The following is a 22,903-nucleotide window of genomic DNA, read 5'->3' as shown; positions in this document are numbered from 1 at the left end:
TTTTTAAAATAAGTTTCAGTAAATGTAACAGAACATATTTCAGTGGGAAACTGGGAAAAAAATGTAACAGAACATATTTCAGTGGGAAACTGGGATTCTGGAGAGGCCGCACAGGGCCAGGCACTGGCCTGAGTGGCTTCCCGTCCCTCGAGGCTGCCGTCTTCCTGATCCTCACTGCTATTCTGTGAGGTCCCCACCTTTTACAAATGAGGAAACCGAAGCTCAGAAAGACTGAGTCACTTAACTGGGTTCACCTTGCCAGAAGCTAGTTCACACCTCATTTCAGAACCCCTATTCCCCAGCCACAGACACATACACACACACACACACACACACACACACACACACACACACACACAGAGGCATGCACACAAAGACACACACACATACAGAGGCACCTATGCACACACACATGCATATACTTGCCCATCTCCCTGAGTGTTTATTTCCACTATATTTTTAGTCCAAAAAGCAGTGGAGAGAGCCAAAATATCCACAATCCCACAGAATAAGTGCAAATAGATAAGAAAATTGGCAATGGGGAAATAAACAAAACAGATTACTCAATTCTGAGGTTAGCCCACAAGAATTCAAGCCATGAGTTGAGCTGCAAGAAGAAAGCCACAAACTGGGGTCCAAGAAGACCTCTTCCGGCTAAGACTTAATGCTTCATCATGAGAATCCCCTTTTTTACCCCAAAAGAGAAGACAAACTAACACAGAGACCATTTCCATATCTTCTTAATATGAAACACAGCGAAGGACTAAGTAAAGCAGCCAGTGCACAGACAACCACCCAGACTCCCTTTGGGAGACCGGAACCACAGTACGGACCGAAAACCACCCTGACTTGTTAGAAGTGACTCTGTGGGGATGTCTGTTTGCTTTCCAGTCTTTTCATTGTTCGCCAAGGAGGAGCTGTAAACTAGGAAGAAAGAGAAGTGTTGATTGGAAGTGTTCCAGCAGGGAACAAAGCCACCTCCTCACACTGAGTTCAAACTCACGTGGGTGTGTTAGAGGCGCTGCCTTTACCCAGCAGGTCTGTCTGTCCCTGCTCCCTCTGTGTGCCCACATGGGGCAGTGCCAGGGGTAGAAACAACCCTAACAACTTCCTCTAATTAAACAAGGGAGACAAAGCCGTCCCTCAGCACAGCCCTAACCAAGCTCCAACGGAAAACACGTCTCTGCTGATCATTCCACCTGAGATTTCCAGGCCCATATTAACTCTCCAAACAAGACAGACAACGCCCGTGAAAAACAAGGCGGGGAAGAAGAAAAGAATACGTAATAAGGAAAGATGACCGTTTCCCAGTAAGTTCTCCATGTGAGCGCCTTAGCTTCTGTGCTTATAACATTTGCCCTTAAGCACAAACAATAAGAGAAAACGCCTCAGTTCAACCACAAACGCAGCCAGCAGGGACTCTGAGGCTGGAATAGAACAGGATCCACATTTCCATCACAGGCCTGCGCTGCTGTCAGATGAGAAGAGAACAAGAGGTAAAATTCAAAAGCCTGGCAAAGGCACGAGATAGAGTCAAGATACCATCCCGTGGACAACTGTCACACTCGGTAGCCACACATTCTGAAAACCAGTCTCCCTGGCAGGCGGCAATCAAATTAGAGCCCTCCACTGCTTTCCCGGAGTAATGCTTTTTCCTTCTTAGTACTCATCTTGATTCCTACTTGTCCATTTGTCTGTCCGTTGTTTACCATTTCCTGACACCACTCTGCAAAGTTCATGAGGGAAGGGTCCAATCTCCTGTGTTTGCTGATGTCACCCCAGCAATAGGTCACTAACTGGCCAATAGCAGGTGCTCAATTAATACATTTTGTGTTGTTGTTCATTCAATATATGTTAAATGACTGTGCGTCAATTTATGCAAGTAATCACGCATGTAACTGACATAATCATCAAACATTAAATCCCTAAAGCACACTATTATAACAGTAACAGTTTGCCAAAATGAAAAAACAAAAACGTATGGAGGAGCATAAAGACTTCTATACAATTTTTTGAAGACCTTCCATGAAGCAGCTGAGAACATGGATGGCCCTCGGACCTTGGCTTAGATTAATTTTTCTCTTTAAGGGAAGACCTGGCTTCTCACTAGCGATTGGGAGTCAGTCTGTCTCTCCTAACTGCCACTGGGCCAAAGCCCTGTTGCAATGATGTGGTGGGTCAGATCAAAGGGATGGTGCCTCGCTATCTCATGCATCCTCGTCTCCAGAGGCGCAGCAGATGCACCTCCCTTCAAGTCTAAGAAGCCATGCTCACAGAGATAGCGACACCAATACACAATATATGTTTGGGAGTTCTTCTAACAGCCATGCTCTTTATTTTTATTTTATTTATTTATTTGTTTGAGAGAGAGAGAGAAACATTGATTTGTTGTTCCACTTACTTATGCATTGATTGGTTGATTCTTGTATGTGCCCTAACCGGGGATCAAACCCACAACCTTGGCATATTGGGTCGACCCTCAGCCATGCTCTTCAATGCCACAGGCATGTGGCAATCATGGGTTCATAAGCCTTAAAACGTGCACCTGTTTGCACCAAGCAAATTCAATGCACATCAGAGATTTCATGGGCAACATTAGAGCTAAAAGCATAGACACAGATTCCAATGTCTGAGACATACATGGCACTAATATACAAACAGGCTGAACTTTCAGCTACCCAGTATTTAGTGACATTATTAAAAGTGAAAATTTTAATGGAAATAACCCATTTCCAGTTTGATGAATGAAAGCTGGTGTCCACCAATACTAGTGAATTAAAAAAACACACACAGAAAAACAATTTTTTTAAATCATATTTTCCATTTACACTGGATTATATTTAAAAATGGATTCTAATAAATTTAGAACATGAACCAAAAGTGAAATTGTATTGCTAAGTGTTTTTAAATATTTAAATATCATTTCCTTTAAAAAGGTTAAGAGTTTCATGTACCATTTTGCATAAACTATAATGATAAAGTGGTTAAAGTCTCTCACTAAAACTTTCTGATATTATACACAACAATGCAAGTTGCTGTTTTGAATTTGCCCAGAAAGTTTTGGGAAGTTAAATTTAAAAGGTGAACTTTTAAATATATAAGAAAATATATAATCATTCCTAAAATTAATAGAAAGTTTTCCTACTACAGTCAGGACCCCAGCAGATACCCAGGGAGGGTGCAGGGATAGCACTGCAGGAGGCGGCTCATCTAACGTCCCTCCTCCGGCTCTTAAGCCCTTTCTTCCACATACAAAGATGGACTGGGACTGTATGCAACTCATGCTGAGCCCCAGACGAGAGGCCACGAGGCCACCTTCTGACAAGTGGTGAAAGTCCCCTCTCCCGGATCTGGTGATGTGCAGTCTCATGCACCGTGGTCCCTAAACTGTACCCTTCTTATGGACTCTCTCATCCTGACTTTTACATTTTATTTCCCATGAAAGCTTGAATTTTTTAAAACAGTGAATGCGTGCCTGGTTTTTGTTTGTGAACACCCTCTATTATATGTACTAGCTACAGGAGAGCTTGATGAGAAGAAGTCAACAGCTATTTTAAGAAGTTTCATTAACAACAACAAAAAACCCTTAAATCATAGTTGGTAACCAATATAACTATTGAAGTGGCCATGCCTGTTTTAACGGGTCCTGGGGTTGTTTTAGAAAACACAAGTATCAGTTTGTAGTTCAGGAATATAGAAAAATGTTTCCTTCGAATAGTGAATGAATGTTCAAGTGACAAGAATGTCTCCCTACGACAGGTGTCCGGGATGCAGTTATCCTCATGGGGTGAGAAAAGGCGGTATTGCCACTCGCTGGACGTGAAACATCTTGTTTCAGGTAGATGTGCTCAAGTTGCGCCATTACAACCGAGAGCAAGACAGTCTTCAATTGTCTCCTTTTGTCAAAATTGACTTTTAACAAACTTCGGCTCTGTGGACGGGGGTAAGGAGGGAGGATGTGGTCTGAAGCTCACAGCTAGGAGCTTCTGAGGATCCTGACAAACCGTGGGGAGATATGTCCATACTCCTGCCCCAGACGCTCAAGAACCCCCAAGACGTGGCTAGATCGATACAGTAAATTTTCCACAGTGACCTGAAAACTCGGAGCAGTGATCCTGGCACCAGGGAAATTATTATTTTGCCATCCTAGGTTTCATCATGCTTGTTTCAATGCTCAGCAGTTTTCAAAAGGGGTCAGGAGGCCCCGAGGCGGGGCCTGTTGTCACCAGCTCATGGTGGGGCCTTGGGCCTCGGTTTCTTCATCTATGCAATGAAGTGATGACGGAGCCGGAGCGGAGTCCCTACCTTTTGTTTCCTCATACAGATGCCGTCTTTTGAAAGAGTTTAGCTGCTAACAAAACAACCTGGTTTACTAGGTCAGAGCTGGTGTAACTTGATCATAGAAATAAGTATCTTCCATCAGCTGTTTGAAATACGGAAAAACAGGTCAGTGCCTTCCAAGTACTGGGGAGCTCGGGGTCCTAGAGGATTTTAATAGATTCCTTTTATGGTTCTTTGGCTGAACTCTGCTATCCTGGACCCGCAAAACATGAGCAGAAGTGCCAGGGTGCTTTTTTGGTAGCTGACCAGCAGAAAGTGGCACCTATGTGGCCTGAAGCTCCCAACCGAATCTAAAATGTAAATAGCAGTGACACTTCCAACTCAGCACATCCTGGCCGCATCCTGGCCTAAGACAAGTTAGGATGTTTGTTTTGAGCACATGCAAAGTCAAAGCATGAATTCTATCCTCCTTTTGGTTCACTAGGTGAAGTCTATTCTAGGACTGTATGAGTTCCTGCAAAGCCAGGCCTGCCACCCACCTCCCAGGGTAAGACTCAGCAAAGCCCACAGCACCCAGCCAGGGCAACTTCCCTGCACAACCGCAGGGGGTGCCACGCAAGCCGTGCTCTGTGTGAGTACCCCATGGAGGCATACAGAAGCCCTGTGTTCAAGTCCACGTGACTACAATGGACCACAAAGTCATACGCAGCTTTTATAGGGCCAATGTTGAGTCTTGGAAGTATGAAAGCCAAAAAGAAATGTTTTAAGCTTGCCCTTAAGCACTAAAGCACTAGTGATAATACAGCAGTCTGGCCAACTCCCTGTTTACCTAAATACCAGCCATCAGAAATCAATAGCTGGACCAGCTACCGATCATCTACAAGAGCTTGGAAAGGCCTTGAAAAGGCGTCCAACTGCTCAAACGCAACACTGGAAGCAAGAGAGGAGACAGGAAGGGCAATGCTTCAAAAATCTAAGAGCAAATTATTTCCAACCCAGAACTCTAAAGCAAACCAGACTAGCAACCAGCTGGAAGGGTGAGACAGAGATATTTCCTGCACACGCATTCACACAACATGTATTTCCTTTGTGCTTTCTCAGAGCTGGAGAATGTGCTCTCTCAGTACAGAAGGAGTTCCCCAAGAAAGAGTCCAGTAACAGGGAAAAACAAACAGAAATGAGAGACTCCTAACAAACAAGAAAACCTTAAACCATCATGAGTATTCTTAAGGGGAAGAAAAGGGGCCTCCCCCTCGGGCTGTGACTTCTCCTGACCCTGTCTGCAGCATGGGCCCACTGATGGAGGCTCTCGCAGAGGAGAGAAGGAACGGGGTGACGGATGCGGATGTCCTAACAGGGGTCCTCAAACTATGGCCCGCGGGCCACATGCGGCCTGCCGAGGACATTTATCTGGCCCGCCTGGTGCCGCTGCCTGTCCTGCTTAGCAGCCGACTCGTCCCGGGCCCGCAGTGCGCATAGGAATTTGTTCATAGTTTTTTTTTAAACTATAGTCCAGCCCTCCAATGGTCTGAGGGACAGTGAACTGGCCCCCTGTTTAAAAAGTTTGAGGACCCCTGTGACCTAAGAGGACAGCAGGCCCTGGGGACAATCACACTAGACCAGTATAGTAGGGTGAGGACTCTGAGACGGGTGGCTCCAAGGGAAATGAAAAAAAGAGAGGAACTCAAACTGGCAGCCTGATACATTTGACCCATTATCAAAAGGGGTTTTCCAGAAATGCTGGAAAATTAAAAAGATCAAATAGAAAAAATCGCTAAGAGTAACAGCAAAATGAAGTTGCACAAGCACAGTACTGTAAACATGGCATTCTCCTTAGTTCATGTATAAACAATGCTTACACGGTCACAATGGTAAGTGATCAAACCGAAAATTGTGATATCATTACAGTAGATGAAGGAGGGGAAGAGGGTGTGTGTGTGAATTAGGGTAGGAGGGAACAAAATAATGTCTCCGATTGCTCAATCAAGAAATGGCATTTAAAAAAAACGTGAGGCTCAGTGGTTGAGTGTCAACCTATGAATCAGGGGGTCAAGGTTCGATTCCCAGTCAGGGCACATGCCCAGGTTGCGGGCTCAATCCCCAGTAGAGGGGATGCAGGAGGTAGCTGATCAATGATTCTCTCGCATCATTGATATTTATTTCTTTCCCTCTTCCTCTCTAAAATCATTAATAATATTTTTCTAAAAAAAATCTTTTAAAAAAGTAACCTACTGACTAGGCTTATTGTGGTGATCTTTTCACAATATACATAAATATGAAATTATTATACTGTATACCTAGTATAATAATGTTATATGTCCATTATACCTCACAATTTTTAAAAATAATTTATAAATGTAAAAAAAAATGGCATTTTAAGAATACTATTTTAGAAAAGCCTAAAGAGAGCTAAAAGCAAATCATTAACAATATTTGCTCTGAGAAACAACCAGGAAGTGGAAAGCGACAGGACAAGAGCATGTGTTGCTTTTATTAAAAGTCAGTTGGGAAGAATAATGGCGGCGGAATAGACAGACGTGTTCCGAGCCTTGTCCCAGAGCAGAAAGAAAGAACAGCTGAGGGTCGCGCAAGGAGTGTTTGTTGGCTGGTTGGGAGACAGCTGAATTCCAGAAGGAGGTGGGGGACTGCTGAACGGGGTTCCCCTGACCTGGCAGCAAGAACTGCGGCTGGGTCCCCTCCCGGAGCTGCGGGCTTGGACGCGGAGTCTGCGCCATCTTGATCCGGAAAGTGGAGCTTATCTGAAGCCTGAGAATCCACAACTGCGGCACCCCAGGAACAGCTGCGAGCCCCAGAACAACGCTCCCCAACTGGCGCAAGCACACGGGTTCAGAGAAGCTCTACACTCCACCACGGAAAGGTCAGATTTCGCCTGGGATAAGGTGAGGTCTCTGGTCCCGGCGGGAGAGAGGAACGCGCGTTTTGCGGGAGCTGGAGGACCAGGGAAGTCTGTGCCTAGAAAAATCCGTGGCTGTAGGGGCTGGCGTGATCTGTGACTGTGGAAAGGGGTCCTCAGAGCTGCTAAGAGAAGGGCACTCTAAAAAGCAACCCATTTTGATCTGAAGTGCAGGGACACCCTAAGAATTTCAGGCAGTCCAGACTTACGCGCAGCCCGTGCGCTCCCTGGGTGCCTGGGCTCACTCGCAGTCCCGGAGTTCGCACACTTGGGCTTTTTCCTCTTCAAATCCTTGCTTCTGATTACTAAGCCCAATACATAGGATCACCCAGTTGGGGACACCCTGGGAGACTGCAGGGGAAGGTTGTTTTTCTGGAACCTGGGGATCGGAGCGGGGAGTGACCATCAGAGAGTCAGCTCTGAAGCAGACCACTCCCACAGGCCCGAGTGCCACAGGGAAAGAAGGCTCTAACACTCCCTAGAGAGGCCATAGATAGACCCGGAAGTCAATCCAGAAACACTGCCACCCAGGGGCTGAATCACAAATTGACTCTTGTGTAATCAAAAATAAAGGAATACGAGAAATTAAGACACACCGCCTGCTTAAAATCAGGACTGGCTTACAACACCGAAGAGCAGTGGATCGCAGGGAACTGCAATACTGTCTGGACTGAGAAACAGGCGTGCCAAACAGAAAAACAGAGGAAGTGAATGACCTTCACTACTCCACATTTTATTTTTACCTTTTATTTTTTTTATTTTTTTATTTTTTTTTAATTTTCATTTTTTGCATCTTTTAATCAAGAAACTTTTTTTTCTTTTTTCATCACTTGATTTTGCCTTTTTAATGATTACATTTTTATTTTCAATCCGTATTATTACTACTGCTATTTTATCTTTTTTTTTTTTTTTTTTAAAGTGTCATTTTATTTTCTCTTCATTTTATTTTGGGATTAGGGTTCTACATTCTATTTTTTATCTTTCCTTTAGCATTGTTTTACTCTATCTCAACTCTACCTTTAGGCCATCACTCTCTTCCTAACCTCCCCCTTTTCAGTGTCCTGTTTGTCTTACCCTTTTACTGCTTTAGATTTTCCCTATTCTTTCTGTTTACCCCTTGTTAAAATTTCACCCTACTTACATATCTAATCTCCAATCCCCTGCTCCAAGTCCACATACACATCTCCCTTCGCTGTCTGAGTTATCCATAAACTTGTCCTTATCTCTGTCCTTTTGTTGCTGTTTGCTTGAATGTAGATTATATCCAATTTTTATGCTTTTTTTGTGAGATTGTTTTGCTTATTCTTCTTTTGTTTATTCTTTTGTTTGTTTTGTGCTTCAGCTTAACCTTGCCTCACTCCATATTAGTTGGTGTTGTAGTTTGTACTAATCCCCAGGCACTTGTTGCTGGCATTTGCTGGGATTAGTGATTGTTCTATTGGAGTTTTATCCCCAATATATATATAGTCTGTTCCCCTTTCTCTCTTAGTCAATTTCTTGTCTCTTACTTTTTTTTTTCTCTTTACTTTCCCTTTTCCCAATTTCATTTTCACACTCCTTTTTTCTTTTTTTCTTTCTTTCTTTCTTTTTTCCTCTTCTTTTTTCTCTCCTATCACCTAATTTGCCTTTCTCTGGTGGTCACCTTTATTGGAGGTTATTAATATCGTGAATACATTCCTGTTCAGTGCCTTGTGAGTTGTACCTGGTAGTGCTGTATTTTGTGCCTTTAAATCAACCCAGGAGAGAGAGAACTACATAACCAGACACCCAGAGAAGAGAGACCATGGGGAGACAAAGAAGCAGCCCGCATATGAAAGAAAAGCAGGCATCACCAGAAAAGGAAGTAAACGAAATGGAGGCAAGCAACCTTCCAGAAAAAGAATTCAGAGAAATGGTCATAAGGTGGCTGAAAAGAATGGAAGACAAATTCGACAATATGAGCAAGAACCAAGAGGAAATGAAGAAGAACCAAGAAGAAATGAAAAATGACATCGCTGCTGTAAAGAACTCAATAGAAAGCATCAAGAGTAGACTAGAAGAAGCAGAGGACCGCATCAGTGAGCTAGAAGACAAGATGGAAAAAAATACCCAAGAAAAGCAACTTCTAGAAAAAAAAATTAAAAGGCAGGAGGAGAGTCTAAGGGAACTTTGGGACAACACGAAACAAAACAACATCCGCATAATAGGGGTTCCAGAAGGAAAGGAAGCTGAGCAAGGAATAGAAAACCTCTTTGAAGAAATAATGACAGAAAATTTCCCAGATATAGGGAAGAAAAAACCCACACAAATCCAAGAAGCTCACAGAGTCCCAAGCAAAATGAACCCCAAAAGACCGACGCCAAGGCACATTATAATTAAATTGGCAAACACCAACGACAAAGTAAGAATCTTAAAAGCAGCAAGAGACAGAAAGTTACATACAAAGGAACCCCCATCAGACTAGCAACTGATTTCTCAACAGAAACTCATCAGGCCAGAAGGGAATGGAATGAAATATACAAAGTCATGCAAAGGAAGGGGCTGAATCCAAGAATACTGTACCCAGCAAGGCTGTCAATCAAAATTGAAGGTGAAATCAGGAGCTTCACAGACAAAAAAGGACTAAGGGAATTTATTACCACCAAACCAGCAATGCAAGAAATGCTAAAGGGTCTACTGTAAAAAAAAAAAAAAAAAGAAAGAAAGAAAGAAAGAAACAGGAAGCGAAGAAGTAACACAGGGGTAAAGAATAGGAATGGCGACAAATAAGTACCTATCAATAATAACTTTAAATGTAAATGGATTAAATGCCCCAATCAAAAGACATAGGGTAACAGACTGGATAAGAAAACACGACCCATATATCTGCTGTCTACAAGAAACCCACCTCAGAAAAAAAGACGCACACAGACTGAGGGTGAAGGGATGGAAAAAGGTTTTCCAGGCAAATGGAACTGAAAAAAAAGCTGGGGTAGCAATACTTATTTCTGACAAATTAGATCTCAAACTGAAGGACATAACAAGAGATAAGGAAGGCCATTTCATAATACTAAAGGGAGCAATCCAACAAGAAGAAATAACTCTGGTAAACATATATGCACCCAATACAGGAGCACCCAAATACATAAAAAAACTCCTGGAGGATATCAAGGGAGACATTGACAGCAATACAATCATAGTAGGAGACTTTAATACCCCACTATCACCATTGGACAAATCCTCTAAACAAAACATCAGCAAAGAAACATCAATCCTAAATGACTCACTAGACCAGATGGAATTAATTGACATCTTCAGAACATTTCACCCCAAAGCCACAGAATATACATTCTTCTCAAGCGCACATGGGTCATTTTCAAAGATAGACCATATGTTGGGACATAGGCAAAGTCTCTTCAAATTCAAGAAGATAGAAATCATATCAAGCATCTTCTCAGACCACAGTGGCATAAAACTGGAAATCAACTACAATAAAAACAACCCAAAGAAATCAAACACATGGAGACTAAACAGCATGCTATTAAACCATGACTGGGTTACCAGAGAGATCAAAGAAGAAATAAAAAACATCATGACAACAAATGACAATGAAAACACTACAATCCAAAATCTATGGGACACAGCGAAAGCAGTCTTGAGAGGGAAGTTCATAGCTCTACAAGCCTACTGCAAAAAACAAGAAACAGGGCTAATAAATTACCTAACCCAACAACTCAAAGAGTTAGAAAAAGAGCAACAAGAAAAGCCCAGTGTAAGCAGAAGGAAGGAAATAATAAAGATCAGAGCACAGATAAACGACATAGAGACCAAAGAAACAATACAAAAGATCAACAAAACCAAGAGCTGGTTCTTTGAAAGGATAAACAAGATTGATGAACCTCTAGCCAGGCTCACCAAGAAGCAAAGGGAGAGGACCCAAATAAACAAGATCAGAAATGAAAGAGGTGAAATAACAACAGATCCCGCCGAAATACAAAGGATTGTTAAAAAATACTACGAACAACTCTATTCCAACAAACTGGACAACCTGGAGGAAATGGACATATTCCTAGAAAAATATAACCTTCCAAAACTCAATCAGGAAGAATCTAAACAGCTCAACATGCCAGTAACTATGGAAGAAATTGAAGCAGTCATCAAAGAGCTTCCGGCAAACAAAAGCCCGGGGCCAGATGGCTTCACAGGAGAGTTCTACCAAACATTCAAGGAAGAACTAAAACCTATCCTCCTCAGACTATTCCAAAAAATTCAAGAGGAAGGAACACTTCCAAGCTCCTTCTATGAAGCCAGCATCACCCTAATACCAAAACCAGATAAAGACAACACAATGAAAGAGAATTACAGGCCAATATCCCTCATGAATGTAGATGCCAAAATCCTCAACAAAATTCTAGCAAATCGGATCCAGCAGTACATCAGAAAGATCATACACCATGACCAAGTAGGGTTTATCCCAGGAATGCAAGGATGGTTCAATATCCGCAAATCAATAAATGTGATACATCACATAAACAAATTGAGAGATAAAAATCACATAGTCATATCAATTGATGCAGAAAAAGCATTTGACAAAATCCAACACCCTTTCTTGATAAAAACTCTCAACAAGGTGGGAATAGAAGGATCATACCTCAACATCATAAAAGCTATATATGATAAACCCACAGCTAACATCATACTCAATGGGCAAAAACTAAAACCATTTCCCCTAAGAACAGGAACAAGACAGGGATGCCCACTCTCACCACTCCTGTTTGACATAGTACTGGAAGTATTAGCCACTGCAATTAGACAAGAAGAAGAAATAAAAGGCATCCAAATTGGAAAAGAAGAAGTAAAGCTGTCCTTATTTGCAGATGACATGATATTGTACATAAAAAACCCGAAAGACTCCATCAAAAAACTAACAGACTTAATAAATGAATTCGGCAATGTAGCAGGATACAAAATTAACACCAAGAAATCTATGGCATTTCTATACACCAACAATGAACTTACAGAAAGAGAGACTAAAAAAGCAATCCCATTTTCCATCGCACCAAAAAAATTAAGATACTTAGGAATAAACCTAACCAAGGAGGTAAAAGACCTATATGCGGAAAACTACAGGACACTGAAAAAAGAGATAGAGGAAGATGTAAACAGATGGAAGAACATACCATGTTCATGGATTGGTAGAATCAACATCATTAAAATGTCCATACTACCCAAAGCAATCTATAGATTCAATGCACTCCCCATTAAAATACCAACGGCGTATTTCACAGACCTAGAAAGAACTCTCCAAAAATTCATCTGGAATAAAAAAAGACCCCGAATAGCCACAGCAATCCTGAGAAAGAAGAATAAAGTAGGAGGGATCTCAATACCAGATTTCAAGCTGTATTACAAAGCCACTGTCATCAAAACAGCCTGGTACTGGCACAAGAACAGACATATAGATCAATGGAACAGAATAGAGAATCCAGATATCGACCCAAACCAATATGCGCACTTAATATTTGACAAAGGAGGCATGAGCATACAATGGAGTCAAGACAGTCTCTTTAATAAATGGTGTTGGGAAAATTGGACAGATACATGCAAAAAAATGAAACTAGATCACCAACTTACACCATACACAAAAATAAACTCAAAATGGGTACAGGACTTAAATATAAGACGGGAAACCATAAAAATACTAGAGGAATCCACAGGCAGCAAAATCTCAGACATTTGCCAAAAGAACTTTTTCAGTGATACTGCCCCTAGGGCAATGGAAGCCAAACAGAAAATAAACAAATGGGACTACATCAAAATAAAAAGCTTTTGCACAGCAAAAGAAACCATCAACAAAACAACAAGAAACCCCACTGTATGGGAGAACATATTTGCAAATGGTATCACTGATAAAGGTTTAATTTCCAACATCTACAGGCAGCTTATACAACTTAATAAAAGGAAGATAAAGGATCCAATAAAAAAATGGGCAACGGACCTAAATAGAAGCTTTTCGAAAGAAGACAGAAGGAAGGCCAAGAGACACATGAAAACATGCTCAAAGTCACTAATTATCCGAGAGATGCAAATCAAAACAACAATGCGATACCATCTCACACCTGTCAGAATGGCTATCATCAACAAATCAACAAACGACAAGTGTTGGCGAGGATGCGGAGAAAAAGGAACCCTCGTGCACTGCTGGTGGGAATGCAGACTGGTGCAGCCACTGTGGAGAACAGTATGGAGTTTCCTCAAAAAACTGAAAATGGAACTCCCATTTGACCCAGTAATCCCACTCCTAGGAATATATCCTAAGAAACCAGAAACACCAATCAGAAAGGATATATGCACCCCTATGTTCATAGCAGCACAATTTACAATAGCTAAGATTTGGAAACAGCCTAGGTGCCCATCAGCAGATGACTGGATCAGAAAACTATGGTACATCTACACAATGGAATACTATGCTGCCGTAAAAAAGAAGGAATTACTACCATTTGTAGGCACTTGGATGGAATTAGAGAACATTATGCTAAGTGAAATAAGCCAGTCAATGAAAGAAAAATACCACATGATCCCACTCATTTGGGGATAATGAAAAACATTATAAACTGATGAACAAAAAGATAGTTACAGAGGCAGTAAAGCATCTAACAGACTGTCAAATTACAGTGGTAAGGTTAGGGAGAGGTGGGGGAAATAAGAGATCAACTGAAGGACTTATATGCATGTATATAAGAGTAACCAACGGATGCAAAACATTGGGGGGTGAGGGCATGTATGGGAGTGGGGTGGGGGTGGGGGGCAATGGTAAGATATGTACACATATAATACCTTAATAAAAATTTGAAAAAAAAAAAAAAAAAAAGTCAGTTGGGATTGATTGATCTGAAAGACAGCGAAAAAGAGAAAGCATGCATGTATGTGTAGACAGAGAGTGACTGACTTTCATATGCAGTACTTTCCACATAATTTACTACATATTCTGTAAATGTAGCTTTAATTTTTTCTTTTGATGTAATTGGTTGTCAACAGAGTTTTACTAAGTTTCTAAAAACTAGAAAAACAAACCCACAGAAAAATAAAATACCTTCAAATTGTTCCAGGTACCATGAAAAATACAAGCAGATCTAAATATTGAAATTAACAGGCAAGACCCAGAGAAGGTGGCAGGGATGACCCACTGAGGTGACTACGGACTGACGCCAATGAAGGGGCTGTGGGTGACATGCTGGACACAGGCAGAGCCTCAGAGGCGGAAGGAGCAGGCTCGGGGCCAGAAAGAGCTTCAGACAGAGCAGGGAGGCTCTGCAGATGGGCCAGAGGAGCAGGGGATCCGGGTCCCCGAACATCCTCCCCTGCTCTGTCAATAAAGACACCACCGTGAATGCTGGCCAACAGCCCAGCTCCCCTCCCCCAGGGTATGGCAGAAGCGCTCCTTAAAGACAGGATGCCATCCCCAACACTAAACGCACCCAGGCTCACAGCCCAAAGGACACATGTTTTAGGTGCTATTCGACACCATCAAGTGGCACAGCCACCTGAGAAGATGCAGGGGTCCACAGGACCTTTTACCTGGAGAGAAAGGGCCATCCTCCTGTCAAAAGGGCAAACACAAAAGGGCACCCAAACATGATGAAGCTGGACCACCTGACAACTCAGAGAGATGCACTCTGGATTTTGCAATTAACGCTGGAAAACAGAAAACAAAGGTGATGGAGTGGAGCTGCGGTTAGTGATGAAATTTTACTTGGAAAAATAAATCAACTTCTTTCCTGAAAGCAGATAAGAGACAGCCAGCTATGTGGGGGGCAGCGATGTTTTGAGAAGTAAATTCACTCGGTCCTGTAGAAGACATATGGGATAAGCCATATAACATCACACTCATTTTATGCTGCAGCCTCCCCTTGCAGTAGGCTCTAGCTGATAGGGGGAAAATGTACAAAAGCCTGGTTGGAATCCAAGCTCTGCCACATACTGTCACCTTGGGGCACGTGGCTTAAATGCCCTGAACCTCAATGTTCCCCTCTGCAAAATGGGACAATGACCCCTTGCTGGGTGGTGTGAGAAATAAATAATAACTATGCCAAGCGCCCCAAAGCAGGAGCCCAATCAATGGTCATTGTTAAAATCAATGATCACTGCGGGTATCCCCAAGTGAAGTCATGTAAGGCCACAGAAAGTGTGCCCCCAAATTTGTCAAAAGAACACCGGCTTGTTACACAGCAGCCAAATCGGTGTATCCAGTAACCCAGGCGTGGCCACAACTTGAGTGAGTGCTGGCGTCATCTATTCATCTTTCCTATGAAAGGTTCGCTCAGTGTCTGGGCAGAGAGGGGAGGCCGGCTGGCCCCTGGGTGGCTGCAGCTCCTTCTCCCAGTTTGGAGACTCCGCCTGGAGCATGTAAGTGGCCACACCTCACCCAGCGTGTTTTCATTTAGGTAGTGCTGCCTTCATCCCCAAGAGACAAACATTTCCTTCCCTAATAAACTGAAATGAGCAGAGAAGAAAGCATGTAGAAAATGAAAATCTTGCCCAGCCGGCATGGCTCAGTGTTTGAGCTTCAACCCATGAACCAGGAGGTCACCGATTCGATTTCTGGTCAGGGCACATGCCTGGGTTGCAGGCTCAATTCCTTGTGGGGTGTGCAGGAGGCAGCCCATCGATGATTCTCTCTCATCACTGATGTTTCTATCTCTTTCTCCCTCTCCCTTCCTCTCTGAAATCAATACAACTATATTTAAAAGAAAAGAAAATGAAAATGTTCCTGAAGAATCTTTGAAAAACACTTAAGAGTTTTATGCTTCTAAAAGCATGTATGTAAAGAGCTGTAGATACTACGGACACTTTTGAGCTCGCTTCTATAATTTCCCGAACAATACTGACTACTAATACAGAACAGCCTAGAGGTGGCCACCATACTAAAGTTAGCACTATTCCATAAAAAAAATGCAGCTTGAAAAAAATTGGTCTATGAGGACAAAGATGAAAATACAGGGACCTGATAAAAACATATTCACTATAGAAATGGCCAGACATAAATAAAGCCAGGAAATCAATGTCATCCAGCATTTCCCCCCAATTATTTGTGATTTCCTGCTATCCTTCCCCATGAAAGATATAGCCAGCCTCGTCCTCACTCAACCTTCTCAATCTCAGTAGACCGTTCCTCCTTCAAAGAGGTATTAGTCACCACTGTCCCATGACTCCTGGCCACGTCCACTACAGGCACGCCTACCTTTCCCCCCGTCCCCACGCCCTTCTAAGCTCAGCCCTTTCAGCCTTCCTCTAACAAGCTGGAGGAACCATCAGTGATGGTATAGAGGGACTCTTGACACCAAGTGTGTGTTGGATCCTGCAACCTTCCAAATCAACGCCAGCACTCCAAGGACTCCCAGTGGGTCCTGGGCATTCCAGATTACACAGGTGCCTAGCCTGAGACGTCACAAAAGGCATAGTATCCAAGGTCTCCTGCCCTTGTGTGGTCACCTCAGGCAAATCTCGTTCTTCCAGTTTTACTATTCACACCCATGGAGGGTAATGTTGTCATGCAATGCCAGATGCTCTAAGGAAAAAGCCCAAGGCATAGACTTTTCTGTATGCCAAGCCTCCAACTGTGGGTTCAATGCTAAATCACACCAGGGCACTTTCTAGGCTGCAGAGACAGCATGCCCCAAGAGGGAGGCTGCGTTGGAAGGCATCCAATTTCAGCACTGTGACCCGCCAGGAGACTGAGAATAGGGGCCTTTTGCTCCAACCCTTGCCTGTCCAAGGCAACTGTCATGTGGCCACAGAAAACATGCGTCAGAGCTTGCCACTCCTCTCACCAAAACCAGACATTTCACACAAAGACTTCTGTCGGAATTTTTTTCAATAACTTTATTCATGATAGCCAATCCTGAGAACAACCCAAATGAACATCAACTGACAAGTGAATAAATAAATCGTGGAATATCCCTGAAGTGGCATCCTGGTCAACAACAAAAAGGAAAAAAAATAACTGATATGCACAACGGGGTGAATCTCAAAACTGTATGCTGAGCAAACAAAGGCAGACACAAAAGACATCATAATAGATGGTATCATTTATGTGAAACTTTAGGGAAGACAAAAATAATCTGTGGTGATGGAAAGCAGGTCAGTCCCCAGGGTGGATACTGACAGGAAATCTTTTGGGGTGATGGAATGAATGGCCTGGATCTTGGTTGCCTTTGTTACACAGGAGTGACATTGGACTGTACACTTAAGAATCTATGCACTTTATTGATGGTATACTGCAAAGAGTTAATTCTTTAAAACCAAAACCAAATGGGCATTTTCCGTTTCATTGGGTTCATTCCATTTTATGTTGTGTTTACCATCGGGTGTCACTGATCGCCTCTGGGAAGAAACTGTAGCCAGGGACAGGCGTGGGAAAAGAGATCTTCAAACTGTTGGCCCCATTGTACTTTTAAACTTTTGAACTGTGAGGCGGTATTAGCTAATTTTTTTGAAAATAAATAAAATTTAATTTTTTAAGAGAAAGAATTTAAAAACATGTCCCTCATTGATACAATAAGGGAGACACAGCCCTCAGACTACTATTAAGTGCTACCCCATCTATTGTGGAAATGCTGTCCTTGAAGCAAACACTGCATGTGGTCTGCATTTTATCAAACTCCTCGGAGCTCTGAGTGAATACTGTTTCTTAGCATAATTTAATACGTTAGTATTTTCCATAAGATACATAGATAATAGATAAGAATACATACACACACAGATATAAAATACTTATAACTTGAACACTATGTAATCGCAACCCAAGTCAGAAAATAGAACACTGCCTTTCCCCAGAACCTTCCACATGTCCCTCTGTGATCACACCTTCTCACTCCTCCCAGGAACAACCACTCTCTTGCTTTCAGGAATAAGAATGTCTTTCTTATCTCCTATGTATATATCCCCAATCAATACTGTGCAGCTTTGCACATTTTGAAACTTTTAAAAAACTGAATCATTCTGCACATATTACTGTGTGCTTCCTCTGCCCAAAATTACATTTTTAAAACTCATCCATGTTGTTGCCTATCACTGTAGCTTATTTGTTATACAGTACTTGGGGGATGGCAGGAAAAAATGGACTATGATTTACTTACCCATTATAATATTCACGGATACATTAATGAGGTGGCTTTTGTTTTATCCCCATTGTCTAAAGAAAAGACAAGTCCATACACATAACATGACATTCAAGGAAACCATTGCCCCAAAATGTGTTTCCAAAACACCTAGCCAGTCTCATTTTCCCCACTTTTCTCTACCAATCCGTGTGCCATTACATCAGTTTGGCAATACTGATTGAAACATCAGGTACAGTTCCTAAGGGCTGGAAGGCTGCTGACCATGTACTAGATCTACCCAAAACATTCCTATCCATCAAGATCGGTCCAAGAAGACCCCACAACCTCTTCTGTCCACAATGCCACCACTCCCCTGAAACTGCATCAGGATAACCTACCCTTTCTCTGACTCTTTTTTTTAAAAAATATATTTGTATTGATTTCAGAGAGGAAGGGAGAGGGAGAGAGATAGAAACATCAATGATGAGAGAGAATTATTGATTAGCTGCCTAATGCCCCACACTAGGGATCAAGCCCACAACCCGGGCATGTATCCTGACTAGGAATCAAACCGTGACCTCCTGGTTCATATGTTGATGCTCAACCACTGAGCCACACCAGCTGGGCGTTTCTCTGACTCTTCTAACATACTTGCTTCACACAGCCTTGAGTTGTAGCTGTTAAGGCCATACCTCGATGTTGGTTTTTGTAGTTCACAGTACTAAAATCTTGCAGATAATGGGCAGGCAATATATATTAGAGCTTTTGTATTCAAACCCAAAATCCTGAAAGCTACTGCTGGTACCAGGTATTAAATCATTCAAAAATCTATGTTTGAAAAGTTGGTCTCCACAAAAATGAAATAATACTAATTAAAGTACAAACATCATCACTCTCGCTTAAGATAAGATTTGGGGTCCTCTTATTTCTAACCTTGATCTTTTTGTTTTTCTCATTACAAATATGGAGCTTTAGAGTGACTGGGACACAGAATGTTTTAACATCATCATTTAAGATCACTTAATAAGAACTACACTACTTATGCCCTAACCAGTTTGGCTCAGTGGATAAAGTGTCGGCCTAAGGACTGAAGGATCCTGGGTTCGATTCCAGTCAAAAGCATGTACCTAGTTTGCAGGCTCAATCCCCAGCTCTGGTTGGGACTCGTGTGGGAGGCAACCAATCATTGTGTCTCTCTCACATCTATGTTTCTCTCTCTCCCTCTCTCTCTTTCTCTCTTTCCCCTCCCTTACATCCTCTCTTAAAATCAATGAAAAAAATATTCTCAAGTGAGAATTATCAACAACAACAAAAAGTACACTATTTAAAGGAAATGATGTCCTCAAAAAGTGTTTAACCCCAGGAACAACAAAGGGGAAAAGTCCAAAATTTTAATGAAATTAATAAATAAGTCAGAAATTCCAATTAACAAATATTTCAGAATTTAAAAAGCAATACTATTATTTTTCTATCAAAGAAAATACATGCATGGAATGTAGACACTGCAAACTGGGAAGAAATGAAAGAGATGATCAAAGATATAAATGGGTTGAAGGCCTGGTCATTGTTTGCCTCTCCAAAGAACTCATAAAACCAAATGGATAGAAGACATCACTCGAATAATGCCACATATGCCTTCAATTATTTTATGCAGAAGTCATTCAATAGAGGTTATTAAGAATACATCATAGGAAAAAATGTTTGCAACTCATATTACAGAAATTAGGCTAAAGTCCTTAATATAAAAAGAGTTCCTACAAATCAATAGGAAAAACCCCAATGGCTCAACTAGAAATATGAATAAAAGTTATTGATAAACAGATAATGCAAAGAAAAGAAAATTATAATGACCCTTGAACATAGGAAAAATACTCAACCCCAGAAAAATAAAAATCAAGACTATAGTGGGATACCCTTTTCACCTATCTGATTTGCAAGATCATAAAGTTGGATAAAATGCTGTTGGCAAGGGTATAGAGAAACAAGCAGTCATACACATTGCTGGTTGAGGTATAAATTGGTAGAACTCTAAGGAAGCCTAATAATTTAGTGAAATCCATCAAAATTACAAGTACATGTCCCCTCTGATCCAACAATTCCACTTCTGGGAATTTATCCTACAGAAATACTTGCATATATGCAAAATAGTGCATGTACAAAGCCATTACATGTAACACTGAGATAGCAAAAGTTTAGAAACAAACTTAGTTCATCAGTAGCACACAGGTTCAATAATTAATGACATCCTTACAATGGAATTCTGTGCAGCTGAAAAAGAACAAGGAAGTGATCACCAAGATACACTAAGCAGAGGAATAGCACAGGCAGTATTCTTCAGTGTGGGTAGAATATTGTGTATCTGCAGAAATGGGTAGAATATTGTGTATCTGCAGAAATAAGCATTATCTGGAAAGATACAAAGAAACAGGTAACATTGGTTGTCTCTGGGAGGAAACCGGGTAACTAGAGACAGGCATGGGAAAGAGATTTTCAAAATGTCTATCCTCTTGTACCTCCAAACTTTTGAACTATAAGGCTATTAGCTATTTTTTTTTAATAAATAAAATTTAAAAATAAGAAAAAATGATTTTAAAAATATGTCCCACATTGGAAAAATGAGTGAGACACAACCCATCTAGCATAACACAACATATTCTCCTTATTTGAGTGCTCACATAACTTCACAACAGGATAAAGAAATTCGGAAAAAAACTCTAGAAATGCTGATAGCAAAGAGACCCAAAGTCAAGTTAATTCACTTTCAGGGGCCCTGATAAGATACAGCAAGTTTTTAGGGAAAGCCAGGACTAGCACAGATCTGTAAGAAAAATCTTTGAGTTGCTGGACGGCTATGTATGTATGTCTTGTGCATTTATTTCCTAACTTTAAGGTTAAGAAATCTATGCTCTATAACAAGGTATCTGTTACCTAAACCCTGCTTCATCTGCACCGTGTGGGTCATGCTTCTTATGAGGACAGGGTTGCAAACAAAGAAGGCTTTTCTCCGCCCTCCATCAGATGACAGAGCTGTCCTTCAAGGAAGGAGCCAGACACTTCCCCTGTCCTTGCCGGTGATGGGGTCTATATGGAGGGACAAACCTGTTGATTGGGGGCTTGTCCTGTGTATTCTCTCTGTACTTCACCTAAAAATATGACTGTTTTCCACACTGAGTACACCTCCGGGGTGGGGGTGTATAGAATCCATCTGGCTGCCTCCTGTTTTCTCATCAGGGAGTAAAGACAGTATACCCAACCCTCCCGGGAAGGGAAAAACAAATCATTCAGTGCCCATCTCAGGTGGCAGTCTGGAGCATGTACCTAAGCTGGTCCAGAGATGCCTGCTGGGGGTGCAAGAACGAATACAAGTTCAAGCACGATTGCTCAGGCATGCTTTGGGGAAACAGGTCAAAACCTGCGAGTTTTAGAAAGCAGAAGCCCAAGTTACGGAGTACGGTGGGCACACCCATTGGTACAGGTGCAGGCGGGTCAGCCAACGACCTGGCCTGTGAGACAGGACACACACACACACACACACACACACACACACACACGATGACAGTTGTTTACAGGCAGTGCATCTGAGCAGAGCTGAAGTGGGTGTCTACCTGCTCAGAAAGGTGACCAAGAAAGTGGGGCAAGGCTGACACTTCTTATTCCTCAATGTCCAGCGAGCACCCTCACCCCAAGCGCCCTAAGGTCGGCTGCCCTCCTGGACGTCCCCTAACCCCACACACACACCCGCCTTAACCCTGAGATCTCACCAGAACAGTAGGTTGGCCCCAGCGAAGCCGAGCAAGGTGCGCAGCGGCCTCTTCCAGCTCAGGAGCTCCTTGGCGCAGCAGCCCAGCCACAGCCCGGGCTCCCCCAGCAGCCAGGTCACCGCGGCGGCCACCTCGCCGGCGGCCTCCGTCACCTGCGGCCCCGCGGCCACCGCCGCCGCCCCTTCCTCCTGCGCTTTCTCCCCCAGCTCCCCGGGGGGAGCCCGGGGCGGCGGCTCCTGCTCCCCGGCAGCCCGAGCCGGGCATCCTTCCTCGGCGGACTCCGGAGGCGCGGGACTCGCCATCTTCAGCGGCGCTCGCAGGCGGGGACGGGCACGCGCGGGCGCGCCTGGGTGTCGGCGCCGAGAGGGCGGCGGGTCCGACACGGGGCGCGCACCGCGGGGCGCCGAGCTGGGTGCCTTGTGACGTCAGCCCGGCCGCGACTGGGGCGCCTCCAGGGGAAGTGGGTGCGGCCAAGTTCGCGCAGGGGCGGGGCGGGGCGGCAGGCGCCGAGGGGCTGGGAAGGCTCTGTCGCGTCGTGGGAGCGAGCTGGGCGGGGTCCCCGGGACCCAGGGAGCGTGACCCCCCTTTTCCCTTCCAGCTGCGGAGGGGGCGGAGAGGACCCCCCTACCGGTTACTTATCGAAAAGGGAGTCAGGGCTCCGGGCAGCATCAATTGGACATCTTAACTTTCTCACGCGGGGCCACCTTCGCGCATCCTGCAGCCCTGATGGGTGAGAGGATCTCAGCCCCCCGGCGACCCCCTGGCCCAGCGCGCCCGCAGGGACAGCCTACCCAGCCACAGCAGAAGTCTGTAGAACTCTGCGTGCGAAAACCGCAATAATATAAATGTTGGATTGAGAAGGGAAGAAAAAAAACATGTGGCTCCAC

The 22,903-nt window shown here is 43.2% G+C and overlaps 1 protein-coding gene across 1 annotated transcript in view; it reads right to left on the bottom strand.

The window, feature by feature from the left end:
- The window catches only part of RETREG1 (reticulophagy regulator 1), a 105,589-nt gene extending 83,157 nt beyond the window's left edge, over nucleotides 1–22,432 (bottom strand). Inside the window, exon 1 of the mRNA XM_080682334.1 lies at nucleotides 22,017–22,432. Within this exon, the coding sequence (XP_080538460.1) occupies nucleotides 22,017–22,318 (302 nt within the window). The 5' untranslated portion in view covers nucleotides 22,319–22,432. The remainder of the gene's footprint in view (nucleotides 1–22,016) is intronic.
- Between the last annotated feature and the right edge of the window lie 471 nt (nucleotides 22,433–22,903).

Source organism: Plecotus auritus (genome assembly GCF_963455305.1).
Source record: "Plecotus auritus genome assembly, chromosome: 7".
Classification (NCBI taxonomy): domain Eukaryota; kingdom Metazoa; phylum Chordata; class Mammalia; order Chiroptera; family Vespertilionidae; genus Plecotus; species Plecotus auritus.
Note: the sequence above shows the minus strand (reverse complement) of the source record. Positions and strands in the feature narration are given on the sequence as shown.